Consider the following 17360-nt stretch of genomic DNA (forward strand, 5'->3'; position numbering starts at 1 on the left):
ATTTCTGTGGTGCTGCGATGCTGGCAGGAGAGTGTACTCTAATTGATTAACAGGGCACAGTACATTGACTTATATACGGAAAGCCATTATATCTTGGTAACAAGAAGGTATATATGATTCTGGTTTTAGTAAGTAAAAAAATTGGTTTCTGCAGGAAATAACTAAAACTGCTGAGAGAATCAAAGGTTCCCAAGGATTTTTTTCTTCTTTTAAATCTGTAGCATAACAGCATTTCATGTTATGGAGGAAGTTTAAGTAGTCAGTATATTTAGTGGAACTTTCCTATGGGGTTAGAAGTATTAGCAAGTGTAAGCAGCCCTTTAACTTTTTTTTCTGTTGGGCCTAGAGCCATGAGTTACTGATGAGATTTAATACCTTTCTTAACATGTCTATTCATTTTAAATATAATCCTTTCCTATAACTCTGTTTTTAAACACACACAAACAAATCTGTCCTCTCATATAGGTTTCAAAATATATGAAAGTCAGCATAAATGTGAGGTATTAGTTGGTCTCCTGAGGCCAGTGTAGAAAGTGAATTTGGCTCTAAATAACAATGAGGGAAAACTAAATCGGGTATTCTCCTTTTTCTCCAGTATTGGCCCTTCCAAGCAAGCTGAAAAAGCAAAAGTCCAGATGCAGTACTCATAAAACATATACCAAATGAAACACGTTCATGAAAGGCTCTAAAATTGCGACTGCAACAGTGATCAGAGTGATAGTCCCTACAGGCTTTTATCTCTTTTTTGACTATCTCAGGCTCGCTGACGGTATTCCTCTCCATCCAAGAGGATGGAGTAGTAGAAGCAAGAGACAGGCCAAGCTGCGCAGGCAAATGATGCCTTGGAAACCAGTCTCGTTTCTAAAAGAGGTTTTACGTATTTCCTTTTGTTTAGATTCATCACCAGTAGCAATAAGTACTATGTCAAAGCAAGAGGGAGAGATAAAATTTCCTCAGTAGCTTCCAGCATCTGCAAGTGGAGAGAAGCTCTGATGACTTTACTCTTTGGAACTGCATTTGGGTGGTTTCACCCAGCTATGATGGATTTTAGTGATACTTTATCCCCTTTTATTTTTTTGAGCTTTTCTGTTGTGTTAGGTAACTCTTTTAACAAATATTGTTAAAATACTGTGACCAGTAGCCTCCCATATGCTTACTGATCTATCAAATTGCAATGATAGTGAACATTTTTTTTTGCCTCTAGGTCTTCCTATTCCTGATATTTGTCTGCACACATGCGAGGTTTGGAGTTTTTTTCCCCCTTAGAGAAAAAGGGGAGTAAGAAGCCCTGTGATCATTAGAAAATGTGGGACTGTGTGAGTGAGAGGAGGAAGGCAATCATATAAACTTAAGAACTTGATTTAAATACTGAAAATCCCTCTCCAATATGAATTTGACCTAGCAGATATTTGGAAGCGCAAGGAGCACACGATCAGGCGCTATATCGTGCAAAGGGGTTTTAGAGGTCTGTTCAGATCTGTTCTTTTGGCACCGCTACCCATGTGTGAGATGGAATAAGCTCTGCGTTGGGTAAAGTAGGCTTACTGATTCCGAAGGAGGATTACGTGGCACTGATAACACTTTTTCCCTACTTTAACTCTATAAGCATATGTATCTTAATAAGTGCATGTATGACGTACATGTATACACACGTAAGTGTGAGCACACATTAAATAATATTCGGGCTATAATAGAGAAATAGATATATGTAATTGGAATTTATTTTTTTTATCTGGTTATTTTCTAGTGCAACTAGATGCTTAATTTTGTTTTTCTTTTATATTGGTTTGCAACAAGAGTTTATATGGAAATGTATGGGGGGGGAAAAAGGCAAATAAAGCTTATAAAAAAAAAATCAGCTTAAGCTTGCGGTATTACTGAGGATATGTTTTTCCTTTGCGGTAAACATCGTGTTAGACATGCGTAGGAAAATGCTACAAAGAAGCTTTGCTGTGAGCACTTAGAGTCCTTGAGTGTTCTTTTTTTAAATGTTTTATCCATTTTTATGTAGTCGGCAGGATTAATGGCAAACGACTTCATTAGTGGTGGTAGCTGACGAAACGCGTGAAAGGGCAGAGAGCAGTTTGCCAGCAATATTCCGGTAAAAACAAAACAAAAAACAAAAAAACACGGTGCGCGCCGCTGTGTTTCGCGTTGCGCCGCGAGAGCGGAGGCTCCCGGGAGCCCCGCGTTGTGCAGGGCTCGCTCCGCTCGCCGTCCCCGTTTGGAGGCCGGAGCCCTCCTTTGGGGGCGAGGCGAGTCGATTCGGGGTGCAGCCTCCGGCTCCGGCCGGGTCGTGGGTTCACGCGTGCCCAGCGGCTGCGCGACGTCGCCTCGCGCGGGTGAACGTACCTAAAACGTGCGTGAGGGATTTAACCCACGTATCTCACCCCTCCGTTGGAGTAACTGAGGGAAAACCGCAGCGAAGGGCAGTACGCTAACTGCTCTAAGAGTTTGAAAAAAATCAACAGCCCCAATTTTTTTCACTGGAACTTGCACAGTTTAAAACAAACTAACAAAAAAAAAAAAGAAAAACCCACAGGGGATGATTTCTTCTAAACTTTTTATTAGAAGGGCAAAGATTTTGATTTTTCTCTCTCATCCATCTTAGATGTTAATACCGAGTTAATCTTCTTTATGCCAAGTAAAATAGAAGTGAAGTGCTCAAAATGGATTATAGAGATTATACTAAAAAAAGATTATTAGAAGATTATTTTCTTAACTTATTTTCTCAGCAAATCTGTAATACGTGATAATTCATAGGCATTGATTTGTGTATGCTAATACCTTTTTTTTTTTTTTTACTAAAATATCAGATTATCACCACGTCTCTCACAGAACTGAAACTTTACTTTATCTACTGCTTCTGAAGATTTCTCAGTAACTTCTTTTTAATAGTATCCTAATAAGAGTGGCAGCCCATGCTTATGCATTACTATTACCTAACTTTGCAGAAGTCTTTGGAAAAAATTCTTAGTTTCTTAGCGTGTGTGTGTGTGTGTCTGTGTTGCTTCAAATGTGGGCTGACAGCTTTTTCCTGCTGCCTGGAAATGTTTGTATCCCAATTGCATCCCGCATGCTCGAAAAATTGAGTCTGTGGTATTCTCCCCCCAGAAAAGGAAAGGCTGCGTTGCCCCTTAGCGTGTCGGTCTGAACAACAGCATAGAGCAGATCTGTTCTCTTGTGTTTCAGAAAAATGCGATGAACCTCTGGTCTCAGCACTACCCCACTCTTCCTTCAGCAGCTCGTCGTCTATGACAAGTAGCTACGTGCCAGGATATGCCAAGCTAAACAAAAGAGGAGGTAAGGGTGCTCTCTGTGTTATGCTCATGTATGCACAACAAAAATAGTGTTGGGCAGTGGTTTTAAGGTAAAAATGCTTTTGATGTAGTACGCTAATGTTAATGTTTAACACCGTTGCAGCTCTCTGACAGGCTGTTCTATAAATGTAAAGCATTTTTTTTCCCCCGTTGAATGTGACAGTAATTACACTCCATTGCACCACAGAGAAAAACACACTGCCAATAACATGTAGCAGCATGGGCTAAATGTCTAATGTTGACAGAGTCATACCGAACAGTTGCATGATTGAGTTTGGTTAAAATGGCATGTCTGTGTTCACATGGCAAATGAACACAAAGTCATGCTTGTTGAAGCGAAGCGAAACAGTGTTGATGTGCTGCTTTGATTTAACTCGTTCCCAACCTGAATAATTGCTGTCATTCAGCGTTTTTAGCACCATAAGAAACCTACCCTTTGTATGCTTTTCTGTAAAATGATGCAATGTTATTCAGAAATAACCAAGCGTACTTGACACGTGGTTACTGGAAGCATAGGTGCAATAAGTATGATGCTCCATCTGGTCTAACTACGTCCCTAGTGACGCAAATTTATTCCAAGGCCTGAATGCAAGTCTTAAACTTCACCCATAGGAATATTTATAGCTTTCCTTGCTATTTCTAGATGCCTGTGTGTGTACCATTTTGATACAGATCTCTAATTTCACAGGAATGTGAGATATCTAAACACGAAGCTTTAGATGAACGGAAAATTGCAATTCTGCATACTGTTGGTTTTCTTCTAAAGAACTTCAATCTAAAAGTTATTACTAAAATTCAACAGATTCTTGAAGTAGCGAGTGAATCAATACTAAAATTCTGTATTTCCCAAAAATGTATGTTCAGAATATAAAGAACTGGCATTGTGTACCTGGAATTAAGAATTCTTTTGAGCCTGCTTGAAGAGAAGACCGACAGACTACAGTGCCTCAATCTTGCAAATCCTGAAGATCTGTAATAGTGATAAAACACTGGTGTTGTAGAAGGTTGGCTGAACTGCACTGCTTCTCTAGTTTGCCCGCTCTTGTACAGATTATGTTGCTCCTACCTAGATAGCATTTTCTGTCTCTGTAGAAAACAAAAACAAAATAGGCAATCTTTGGGGGTTTGCATACAAAATCTGAAATACCTTCAGCTGGTGAAATGCTCTTGAATCCAGAAGCAGAATTTGTTGCATCCAAATTACAGCCTAGGATGCCTAGATTCTCCATTTTTTTTTTTTTTATACTCAGCATGTGGAGTTTGAGACTAAAAGTCACCCTAAAAGCAAGCTGTGACTTTACCATTAGCCTAACAGAAATATTTAACAGTATAATCAAAGAATCATTATTCATCTAGACATAATTATTACAAAAAATAAAATACCATTACAGAAAAAAAGTTTCAATTATAAAACAGTTCTTATGCACATGCTCCCTAGTGTCTGGTGTTAAGCTCCCCTTTCTGCAGCAGCTCTGGGTCCAGCAGCTTGTGGCTGTGGCTGGAGTGGGGGGCTATGATGGGTTGCCAGTACACCAGGCTTTTTACTGGGAGGAGGATGTGAATGTTGATGGTGAAGAAAGTTTTCCTTCTTCATAGGAGGATCTGCTTAGAGTTCTATGGGATATTTTTGTTTTGGGAGTGAGGGTGTGGTGGTTTGTCGGGTTTTTTGTCTCCTTTTTTTAAATGCATGTCTTGGTCCCCAGGAAGCATAGCTGCGGTGACCTGCCCTCCCCAAGCAGGGTGGGCAGTGCTGGTGGCACTGATAGATGGCTGATTGTCTGGAGATCACCAAACATGAGGGGACCAGCCAGGAAGCCCAGCCAACCAGGCAGAAAGAGCAGGGTATAGGGCTGAGTGCAGGAAGGCCTGTGACGTGACTCAGGTGGGACCTGGGGGCCCCAACGGGAGCTGAAATGGCACTGTGGACCCATGGGCAGGATGTGGGTCCTCAGGAGGCTGGTTGGGACAGCTAAAACCTACTGGTGCCCTTCAGCCCTGTTGCTGATCTGTGTCTACTGGTCTGCAGTTCTGTATATTGGTTTGTACTGCACCTGCTGTGCTTTACCTATGTAAATATTTATTCTCTCTCTCATTGTCTTTTTATTTTATTCCTAAAATTAGCTTTACTCTACTCCTTTTTTTATAGCCCTGTTCCCTCTGGTGTCATCTTGTGATAGTACTTTCAATACCTCTGCTGCCATTCCATGCTTGTACTCCCCTACACCGCATTTTTCTCTCAAAATAGTAGTTCATTCTGTGCAGAATGATCTACTTGGTATTACTGTCTTTAGTTAAAAGAAATAGTTCAAGATTATAATATCGTTAGGAATTAGACTATCCAATCCTATAAAACCAAATTAAAGCTCAAATGGATTAGGCTGAGTTACCTGGTGGTTAGAGAACTGCTATTACAACTAAATGAGTTAAATGGAGTGCCACAGGAGCCTAAAACAAGTTCAAGCCTCAGTCCGGTGGCTTTGCAAAACCTATGGCCTGTCCCTAGCGTTGGCAATACCATGTCTCCTGGGCTGGATGCCTGCAGGTTAGTGGATATCATTGTTACGTTCTTCGGAGCTTTAGAAGAAGGATTCAGAGTTGAGAATAGATGTCGCTTTGTGTTGGTTTGAGAAGAACCCAAAACTTCAGTTTGGAGCTTTTGCTTCTATGTTTGTCCTTATTTTGCTACATGCATTTTGGTAAATCTGATTCTCTGTATTGCAACGTATTTGAGCATGTATTTTGATGGGCTATTGGGCTTCTTAACTCACATTTTTCAGAAGTATAGCCCAGATGAAAGAAGCTATATATAAGCATAAAATATATGTATAAAGCAAAACTTCATTCCTGAGACACTGCTTGTCAATTAAGGATGAATTCTGCTGTATCTGCTCACTTTTATGTTCATTAACTTAAGAAGTCATTGAGCTCCCTGTAATAAAATGCAACTTCGTATCAGCTTAGTGGGCAGAATCCCTGGTATTGACTTTACGTGAGCATTTCTCTTTTTAGTTTACTAGACTTCTTAGTCTGTTGCAAATAAAAGGAAAACAGGTATCTGGAATTTAATTTTTCCCTTCAATTATATTTACCCTCCCCTTTCTTACCCTTTTAATCTATTCAGTACAGTTATCTTTTAATGATGTTCTTTAGCAATATAGGTCTACAATGCTGTCATTAATCAAACGGTTGCTTAATTTCCTCTGTTAAAAGGTCATTTGAAATTTAGCATTCTTGCATCTCTTTGCCTAAATAGCAACTACTTTGGTTGCTGTAATCCTTATCTTAATACCCATGATTTCTGACATGCACACTTTTGAAGAGTCAGTCTTATATGTATACATTACCTAATTTTACTTATTTTAGTGGCACTAAGATTACTGCAGAATTTCCATGCATGTGTGCCACATGAGAACGAGGCCTTCACAGTGTTTATGCTTCTGCTTCTACAAATGATGGAAAATGGCTGAGTTCTAATGCAAAGCTATTTTGCAACATCATGGAATTACAGATATTGCTAATCAAACAAGTAATAAGGGAATCCAATTCTTTTTCTCTCCAAAGAGTCATTACCAGCTAATAGATTCCCAAATCAAATGTGCTATCTAAACCAAACTGCTCGAGTCATTTAATGGAAACAACTCCTCTCTCTCCTCTAGCCCCTTAAATTAGGGAAATAGGCATTTGAAAATTCTAGCTTCCAACCTAATTGCAATTTTCTTTTTTTTCTTTCTTTTTTTTTTATGGCATTTCATTCTAGACTGACAAAACACTGTAGGAGAATAGATAGTATGTTTTATTCTGAGACACTGATTCACTGACCAGTCGCATCATATTGTTAAGCTGCTTGCAGCTCCAGTTCTGACTGCAGTCGTTCAGGTTTGGTTTCCTGCTATAAATACTACAGTTGGAATGATCACATCAGAGGGTGTAATATAATCACCATGGTTTTAGGTTCAAAGCTGCGAGTTATTCCTGATGTTTGACATTTTGTTCATAAATCCCATGATTTGAGTTCTTAAAGGTAGAATCTGAAGTATCTCATGGTATCACCTACAAATATTTCATCAAACCACATATAATTTGCATGGTGTGCTTTAAAACATCTCGTGGTCTAGGGAAACAGAACTGAAATGAGGGTGAATATTTAGGTTAGCCTTTGTCGGTATGTGAGACTGTTCTTATATAAATACTAAAGCTCTGTAAGGTTTCACTGTTTATGGACTAGGGCATATGCTTTGTTAAAAGAAATGCAGATTTGATAGACCCTGGATAATTTGCTTAAAGAGTTAACCTCTCCACGATCTGTTTGTTTGGTTCTCATGTTCTTCTGTGTTGCCCCTTCTTTCTGTTTTGAGACTTGCTTCTCATTAGGCTAAGCATAGCGACGTATCTTGAGCTTTTTTGAAAAGAGTAGATATTTTTGGTTAGAGGAAAGAATGCTGATTGGAAGAGTAAATATTCAGTGGCTACTTACAGATCAAATATTCAGTGGTTATTTGCAGGTCTTGCCAGAGTATGCCAAAATTCATTTTGCAATTCTTTTAGAAGTGATGATAATACAGAAGGTACTTACAGGTTGACCTCTTTGTTTCTTTTTTGAAGCTAGGCTGTTCAAATACCATAAACTCAAGTAATTTTTGTTTCTATGCTAAATTAACAATTTACCTGAATAAAAATTCCTCTTATTAAAAGAGATTATGCCTCTCTCTCAGTTTGTATGTTTCACTAGATTTTTCTTCTAAAATCAGCAACTTTGGCCATAAAAGATTCGATTTGAATACTGGAACTATTTTTTTTTTTTTTTTTTTTATATATTATGTCAAACATTATGTATTGCTTTGGAGTTTGAAACTGCAGCCTCACCAGCGTTAAGTAGAGATAGACCTGTTTTTATTACTGTATGCTTGGTATTGCATAAAGGACATTATATCAAAATAATATTTTTTCATTTTAAAGCAAGTCTCTTGCCTTAAAAGTCACTCATACTAAAAATATGCCGATGAAGTTGGGTGTACCACAACGCATTTCAATTAAAAAAAAAAAAAAATCTATTACAAAATGTTTCATTCCATTTTTGTCGTATTTATTCTCCTGTTAAACTAGTCCATACTGCTATCACCTTACTAACTAGAGTGTCCTCAAAGGAAAATCAGTTAGATTTTAAGAAGCTCCAAAAAGAGCGATCTGCAGTAGGCTTTTTTATAATGTCAAGGTGATAAGGTCTGCTGTTTCACAACCTGCCATCAATGAAATCAATGGGCTGCATCACTTCATAAGGTGGATTCTTAGCACACCTTTGATATAATGCATAGCACCCTTCCTTTTAATGGTTCCCAAGGTGTTGGACCTTACAGTTCTTGCTAGTACAAGAATTAATGCTGCTCATCATGCCATCTCATAGCATTTTAATTTAAGGGAGAAATTCTACATTATTTCGACATAATATAACATTATGTAATGTAATTGGAAGCTGCTTGAGGCTGAGCAGTGTGTCAGAACTTCAGAAATATTTCCAGTAGACAGCGGGAGTGTGAAGGTCAAAATGAATCCTTGGATGTGTGGAAATTCTTTGGTACAGTGGAATAAAGATGATATTTGGCATCCAGGGCTCTTGTGCAACCCCAGTATTGGGGGGGAATCTGAAGCTGTCGACAAAATTGACAACAGCATGATGTTCCAAGAAGTAGTACTTTTATCACCACAATAAAACTTTTGTCTAGGCTTTCACTCTGCTGTTTGGGGGTTGTGACCTTAACCTGTTATCAGGATTATTGATGTGTCTATAAAACAGTATCAGCAATCTTAAGTATTGGCATAGATGTGCGTGAGACAGTATATTATTCTCTGTGAAACTTTAAATTTAAGCTTCTGTGTGGAAGGTTCAAGAGCTTATCTATAATGGGATATGATTCTGTTATTTTGGAAATCATTCCCGGTAAGAAAATCAGATCCATTCTACAACAGCTCTATCAATATTAAAAAAAAAAAAAAAAAAAAAGCTTGCAAGAATCTCACCATAAGTAGTATCATTATTTTTCCATTTTCTTATTGCATTGCCATAATGGGGTATGAAAAAGTGAATGTAGAAGAGAGTTTGCACCAACCCAGATTCTCTTTGGGGTTGCCCCCTGAGGGAATACCCCAGGAATTTAGCTTGGGTGTAAACCTCAAAGCGAGGAGGTGCTCGTGCTGTGCTAATGTTGTCGAGACAGAGACAGCAGGGAACTGAGGTGCAGTAATTGTCACATGGAAAATCCTCACTTTGGGATTGCACTAATCTCTGTGGACAAGTCCTTTATGCCTACTAAGGATACCTTTAGGCAAAATAATTCTTTAAGTCCTTATTAAGACTGTCTTTGAGGAAGATCAGTATAGAGTTGTCCGTGCTTTGTGAATTTGCTGTCTGAACATTGTCCTTTCTGAATACATCACCTGAGAGTGGTGGGTGGAGTAGCGTGGCGAAAGAGCAGTGATGCCAAGGAGAAAACCCACCGTATCGTTCACCTAGACTTTGTCTGTAGTAGAGCTCTTGCTGAACAAGATTTTGTGAATAATTGAAACATGTTTACCTTTAAAGACTGATTTGCCTTTCTGTAAATATGTGTCTCAGGTAAACATGTTGTACAACCCAGCTAACACTTATTAGCTGATAACTGTGCTGTATAATGCACAGCAGATGAAATTAAGTGATCAAAAGTCAGACCAGGTTAAGGCCTGTGATCTATTAAATAATTATTTTTTCTCCTCATTTAAAAATGTGATAAATATGAGCAATTCATGACTAAAAACATTCTGAAATGGTTCATTTACTAATGAATTCTTACAAAACACATTTACACTGGGCATATAGTTGTGTTGCATGCATGTAAACAAAAGTGAATTTGGAATGTTTTAGACTTTAATTAGTTGATATATATATTTTTTTTTAACTTGCAAAATGTAACTTTTAGGACTGAGGGCAAATGAAAGCACTTTCACATTTCTAAGTAACATGGCCTTTTGGTATTATTCCTACTAAAATTTCTGTATAGCACCAACTTACACCTCTCTTTTTTTTTTTTTTCTTTTTAAATCCATAAATAACTCAGGCTCAGCTCGTCATTTGAGTTCTTTCTAAACTAGAAAGAGGCATTCTGTAGGAAAGACTATTGTTGTCTTATGGCCATTATTTAGTGGTTTAGTGGTCAAATATTATTGTTAGGCTCATATTTATCATACCTGTTTGATCTGCCTTATATTCTGCTACATAATACCTATCCCTCATCCTCAGAATAGGAGCCCTGGCACACTTGCCTTTTTTTTTTTTTTTTTTTTTTCTTTCTCTCTCCTAATGCCATTCATGTACCAGGAATGCTTGTATCTCTTTATTTTGAAGACAGCTGTGATTGTCACTTCATTGACCTTAGCAGTTGTTTTCTGTGCTTCAACAATCTGGCTGTAATGAAAAATTTTTCATAAATATGCATATTGGGTAGAAGCACAAATTAAAAATGTTTATGCAAGTTCATGTCTCTGAAACCACAGGCCATTTCAGTCTCTGGTGTGACATAGGGTAGTAAGAAAAAGCAATTGCCAGAAGATAGCAGAACCAAGACTTTGCAAAGGTGAGAGGATTGGGAAGGGGGGAGGAGAAGCTTAAAAAAAAAAGGACAAATTGCCAGTGTAAGTCAATGACAGACTGATGCCTTGAAAGTGTACCTTTAAAAAGAAGAACCAGCACTCTTTATTCAAAAACACAATCGAAGAAATAGTCTATAGAAAGCAAAGCTTGAATACCTGGTTTAAAAATAAAACATACACCAATAGGTGTATGTTAGTATTCTGTAACCCGGTTAATACAGAGATGACGGCCAATTCTTTTGTTCATAATTAACTGTCAAAGTGTTCAAATTACATAGCTGGCTCATATGGTGTATGTTGAGATGGGAGTGAGGAGGCAACAGGGCCACAGGCTGCGAGGGACAGTGAAGCTTGTTCCCTAGGGCTTTCCTGCCAGATGCCCTCTCCCAGATTCTCCATGGGCAGGAACAGCTCTAGTCCTCATCATGGAGGGTAGCCGAATTCGGTGCTTGCTCTCCCCTTAGAAATCCGGAGCTGACTTGGAGGGGTTCTGTAGTAGTACTGGGACATTAAGCTGTAAACTCTTTGGAAATGTGCTTAAGTGTTCTTGCTGGCTTCATCTCTATGCTATCTTGAAATGGCAGACCAGGGAGCAGCCTAAAGCTGATTACATCCTCAGAGTCAGAGAGCTACATTTTTGTTTGCATCTGAGCAGGAGCTAATGGCCACCAACCCTGGGTGACTGACTGACTGTATTTGAACTTTAGAGGCAGCATTATATCTCTGGTCTTTTGCTCTTCTACTGTTTGCAGTCAGCTGCTTCAAATTTCACATGCATGCGAGTCATACATAAGGTGTGTTAAAAGTTCTCACAGCTCTTTCTAAATGGTATTGAACTTGTATCGCTTTTATTAGGTATATGTTTTGCAAGCATTCATCGTGTTAACATTCACAGAAGTATTACTTGTGCATGCAGGTGTTGGTATTAGTCAGATGATGTATAGGTGTTAGTGTTAGAAAAGCATTCCTGATGGCAGGGTTCTTGCCTGTAAAAAAGCAGTTTTGTTCACAAAAGGAGAGCAGTTCCTTCAAACCAGGTACTAAAATATACTCACTTCTCCTCAAGATTGAAGACATTTCCTCTGGTGTCTAATTTCAGTTATTAAAACAGGCAGTGGAGTTTGCCCCTATTTATAAAGGGACAGCTAGCATACTTTGCATAACTAAATTTTAGAGGTGTTATTAAGAGTCAAACCATGGTTTGAAAATGCACGGCACATTTCAGATTCTATTATCTGTCTTCTCAACCCAACAGAGCTAGTCTATATTGGAGATGTCTGAGGCAACACGACATTTTTGATTTGTTTTGAAGCATGACAACAGAGCTACTGAACTTGCATAGATCAATGGGTTATGTGCATGATAAAAAAAACAATTCAAGATATGAAAATTGGCCAGCTTGTTTAGAAAGGTCCCGCACGTGCAGGAGCAGCATGGGCAGGCAGATTAAGAGATCCCACTAGATCTGTGGATTCTTCAGACAAAGACACAGGTATGTGAGACGCATCTGAATTTGAAGCAAAGATGTAGTGAGTGGAAAGAATCACTATCAGCTACTTCTAGGTGGGTGCCTAAAGTCTGTGTGAATATTCCACCCTCCCCCTCTCTCTCACATAATGACTTTTTCTTTATGTATGTGAGGTGTAGTGCAACTAGTAGATGGCTTCTTGTAGTGCAGTTGGAGCACTGTTTCCTAAATAAGTCATAAACTAGCAGAAATACTGGTGGAAATGGAAGCTATTTGGCTGCCATTATAACCCCTTAGTACAGTAATATGCTGAAAGAGAGAAAAGAAATAATGTGATAAAATGAGGCTATTCCCAGAAGAATGGGGGAGTGCAGCTATTATTCATGTTTCAGTCTTCACTATTAGACTAAGATTATTCACAAGCAAATCTGAGCTACACAGTAAGAGAGAACATTAATACTCGTTATTCTTCATGCAAATTTTTACATAAACCACAAAAAATGTCCCTAGACCTGGAAATTTGACTTAGAATCCCCTTATTGTTGATTTCACCTTGCGCTCTTTCATATTTCTGGATGACGCTATCTTCCTCTCCTTTGTATGTATGTTAAGACTCACTTTAGTAGAGATAAATCTTAAATGCATGTGAACACGCATACATACGTGTATATGAAAGAAAGAAGTGCACCAACTCATACTCGGTAAGATCACTTATTCTTCAAAACTTTAACATTATGCAGGCCTTGTATACTCAGTTAAAAGTGGATAGTGAAGGAGGAGGGTGAAGAATGGAGTATTGTAAGTTCCCATTCAGAGCTTTTTGAGGAAGAGAAAATCCCTTCCTCAAGTAAGAAAAAGAATAATTTTCTTTTATTACATTATCGCTGTAGGTGAGAAAACTTGTGGTTTGTGCAGAATGGTGGATGACTATAACACTTCAGGGTGAGAAGCTATTGGTGTAATGAAGAAGCAATAGTTTAGTTATGCTCACCTAGATATAAAAAAGCTGTTATTTATAACTACTTCTTCCCTGTACAGAGATTTGTGCTGTAGAATAGCTGAGGACCAAGCAGTTCTCAGAAGAAACGTGAATGGTAGTTAACCTTCTCTCACTACGTACCCTGTTTCTTTTTCTATTTCTGAACTGGTCCATTTGCTTAGTTGTGTCTAGATAGGATAACACTGTTCTGAACTGAACATCTTTGGTAGTTTGGCTAGAAACAGCTAAACTTGAAGAAACAGGCGAATATCAATAATCAGCTTTTGTCTCCTTGGAACCATAAAACCTTCTGACCGCCTCTAGGTTGGAATTATATTTCCTGATTGCGGGGACAGCATTTGTTCGAATGGCCAAAAGTTGTATTTTAGATGTCTTTGCTTTTCCGTGTTGATTAGTGTCAAATTGAGCATTCCTGCTGGGATTTTGTCCACGTTATTCCTGGTGAACTAATTCTGCCTTGGTTAAGAAAGTTATCAGAAATGATCTGATGTCTGTAAAGATCTAAGTGTTGCAGAGTATGTAAAAATAGGCACTTGACCTTGTCTATTAATTACATAGTATTTATAGGTCAGGAATGAGTAGATGCAAGTCATCTTATAGCTATAATGGTACCTACTTCCATTACTGGCTTTTTACCTTTTATTAGTAGAGACTCAGCGATGTGAAGATGACTTCTCTTTGGGAGAGTAATCAGGTGGCATACAGCAATGCTGCAAAAGGGGAGTAAGCAAGACAGTTGCTGAGCAAAACAGGATACTGCTTTTGCTGGGCAGGAAACATTGAGTATAGAATAGTGCTGCACAGAGCGGATTTTATTTGACTGTCTGTCAAATGTAAAGTATATTAGACAATTTTTAAATACATGGCTGGGCCAAGCTCCTTTTGATTTGCACTGAAAGACATAGTGCATGAGCAGTTTTATTTTCTTCAGTACTAAGAAGTTGCATGTCACTTAGGGAAGAATTTTCAGCAAGGCTAGTTCTGGGATTATTTGATTTATTGGCTATAAGAGCTGGGCAGCAGCATTACCATAACACACTTTGGGTATGTGGAGATATGCGTTGATTTCTAGGGTTTTGTTTTGTTCTTTGTTATTCTGATTAACCAGTTTCTAAGTTAAGCCAAGATAGCGCTCGGTTATTGGGAAGAAAATGTTGCACGCCAAATTTAAAAATAGCAGTTATTGAGAGACAAGAGAAGCAATCACAGCTATTAATTATGAGCCTAATTAAGGTGAGCAATTGCCAAGTTACTTTAATGAGCTTCTAATTTCAAGGTAAAAGCAAACTTTATGCTTTAAGATCATCTAGAATTTTGCATATAAATAGTGGTGATGAATCATCGGATTTAGATCTTTGTCTTCTGTTGAAAGCCTAATGAATGGGAAATTCAGCTAAGGTGGTAGCCTACAAGGAATTGACCTGTAGTGGCTGTTTGAGCCACATCTGAGAAGCCGTCATTGTGAAGGAGTATTATTCCTAGAGACTGAAGCAGAGACATTAGGAACTGAGTTGGAATTGGCAATAACTTACTTTAAATGCTCCAGCTTCAAGGTTCCTGCTAGACTGACTTAGGATGAACCCTTGCCTAGGATGCTTTTTCTATAGCTACCTCTTCCGAGGTCTAGGCACCTTGCCATAAACACGTGGCCCAGGCCACCCTTTGAGCAAAGCTACTAGGTTACTGGCTCGCTAGGTCTGCCACCACTCTTGCTGTGCACTTAGCTTGTTCTCTTTTATCTGGTGCCCCTGCCTGAGGCTGGAGTTGCAATGCTCTGGGGAAATCCATGGGCCCATCCAATTGCATGGGCGAGGGTTTTGGGCTCCTCAGGCTGCTCTACTAAGGCCAGGAAGGGAGTCGAAAGGGACGTAAGAAGTTAACTGCGAGAAAGAAGACACAGTGCCGAAAGCAGTTGATTTACAATACGGACAGAGATTCAGAGCTCGTTGAAGAGTAGCACTGGGACTGGAAAGCAGCAACTGCGGACAAATTTCTTGCTTGATAGAGATAGCAACTCTAGTGCTCTTGCTTTCCTAGAACTGCTAAGCTGTGTCATTTTCAAGTTACCTGAAAACAGCTTCTCCCCTTTCTTTCAGAGAACAGGAGGTGGAGAGTGCGCTCTTGGTTTAGTGCATTACTGATAGCTGTTCCTGCTTTGTGTGTGTAGACTGTTGCACGTGCTTTTGACTGGCCGTGTAATTGCAAGAACTTATCTTCTGCGTAGTCTAACGCAACTCATACAGCACACTTAGAAGTCTAGCTATAGAAATGCTCACCATTTCAGAAACTGACTGTACTTTGCAAGCAAGGAAATCGAAGGCTGTAATCATGGCTTTTATCTTGTATATTTGCCCTGAGAACCTTAAAAAGGTCTAAAGATTACGGCTAAAGAACAGGATGCTGCTGATCAGAATAATGAACAGCGTTGTGGGATTTCAGCTGTCTGTCAAGGTCCGATTACAGGAATTAATTTAATCGTGTATTTTATTATCTGTAATACGTACAAATTAACTGTTTTAGTTTAAAAATCTTCCAATTAAATATAGATATTAATTTAGATATTAATTATTCATAATACTGGAGGGCCCTTATTAACATTTTGCAGAAATCCTTCACTACCTACTAACTGTTCTCCCTGCTTCTTCCTTGTGTATTAAACAAGGAATAACATAGTGTCTTGTGACATGGAATACTGAGAAAGAGCTTGAGTGGTGTAATGGTGTCTCAACAGGAGCTGATAGCATTAATTTAAAATATAATGTTAATGTTAGAAATTCAGTGTGGACTGCTATTACAGGTGACAGTTGAAACTGCAGTGTAATGACTATCAGCAGTGTAATGACTATCAGCAGTAATAGTCCAGCTGACAATTCTTGAATACCTATGAGCATGTAAGGTCTAGAAAAACTTAATTTGAAAAGATATGCCTGGAGTTTTGGTATTGATCAAAGTGTTGGTAAATATATGCAGAATTTTAAATAATGAGCGTACTCAACATTCTGGCAAGCAGTATCTGAAGCATGCTTCCCCTCCCTATTCCCCACAAATAAACAAAAATTAGGCACTTGTATAGGTGTTCAAGACATTTTGAGCTGTTTTGACAAAATTAATAGATACTAATTTAATTGTAAAATGCAATATGAAAGTTAGAAAGAGGAGACAAACAGCCTTGTTTGTAAATGTGTGGAAACTAATTGGGACCCTAAATTCCATATATTTTGCAGGCAAGCTCAGCACATAGGTCCCTTTCTGCTTTTGACTTAATATTTAAAGGAGAGGTTTTGTCTCTCTTACTATAATTTACATGGAAAATATAAGGTAGATTCCTACCTGACCGTGAATGCAGATCTGTTTTAATGGAGCTGCACTGACATACAGTGGCTATAGAAATGATATGGTAAACAGCTTTTAAGAAATCAGGAAGAGCTTTACAAAGTAGTTGTCATCTGATACCACTGTCTGCTTCAAACTGAAGGAATATGATGCACGTTCTCCTCTGGATAATGTTGTTAGGATACTGCTAGTAAAGAAAAAATATGTTAAAAAAAATAGAGCTGCAACGTATTTGTTTTTATTCCTAAAGGGACCCTCAGGCCAGAGTTCATAAATGTGTTCCTTGTGTTTTATTAAGCTAATGTACCATGTCTGCATTTTATTTCTTTTTTTATTCCTAGAGGAATGATACTCTTTTAAACTATCTCTGTTTGAAAGAATAGAATATGCTTCTAGAACATAGAATTGATCATTAAGTTTTCCTTTACTAAGCAGATGGATGAACCTGTGCAGTGAGGTTTGGCTCCCTTATCTAAGCATTTCTTTGGAAGAAAAACCTGTTTTTTGAAGGGAAAACCTAAAGATAAAGTTAACATTTCATAACACTTATCCACTATACTGGGAAAAAAAAACAACAACAAAAAAAGATTTTTGTCATGCAACTTTTCAGTTTATTCAT

At 38.4% G+C, this 17360-nt stretch overlaps 1 protein-coding gene across 1 annotated transcript in view; it reads left to right on the plus strand.

The window, feature by feature from the left end:
* The window catches only part of CNTNAP2 (contactin associated protein 2), a 1099877-nt gene that overhangs the window by 338096 nt on the left and 744421 nt on the right, over positions 1-17360 (plus strand). Inside the window, exon 2 of the mRNA XM_062569605.1 lies at positions 3193-3303. Within this exon, the coding sequence (XP_062425589.1) occupies positions 3193-3303 (111 nt within the window). The remainder of the gene's footprint in view (positions 1-3192; positions 3304-17360) is intronic.

This window comes from Rhea pennata, chromosome 2 (genome assembly GCF_028389875.1).
Source record: "Rhea pennata isolate bPtePen1 chromosome 2, bPtePen1.pri, whole genome shotgun sequence".
Lineage (NCBI taxonomy): Eukaryota > Metazoa > Chordata > Aves > Rheiformes > Rheidae > Rhea > Rhea pennata.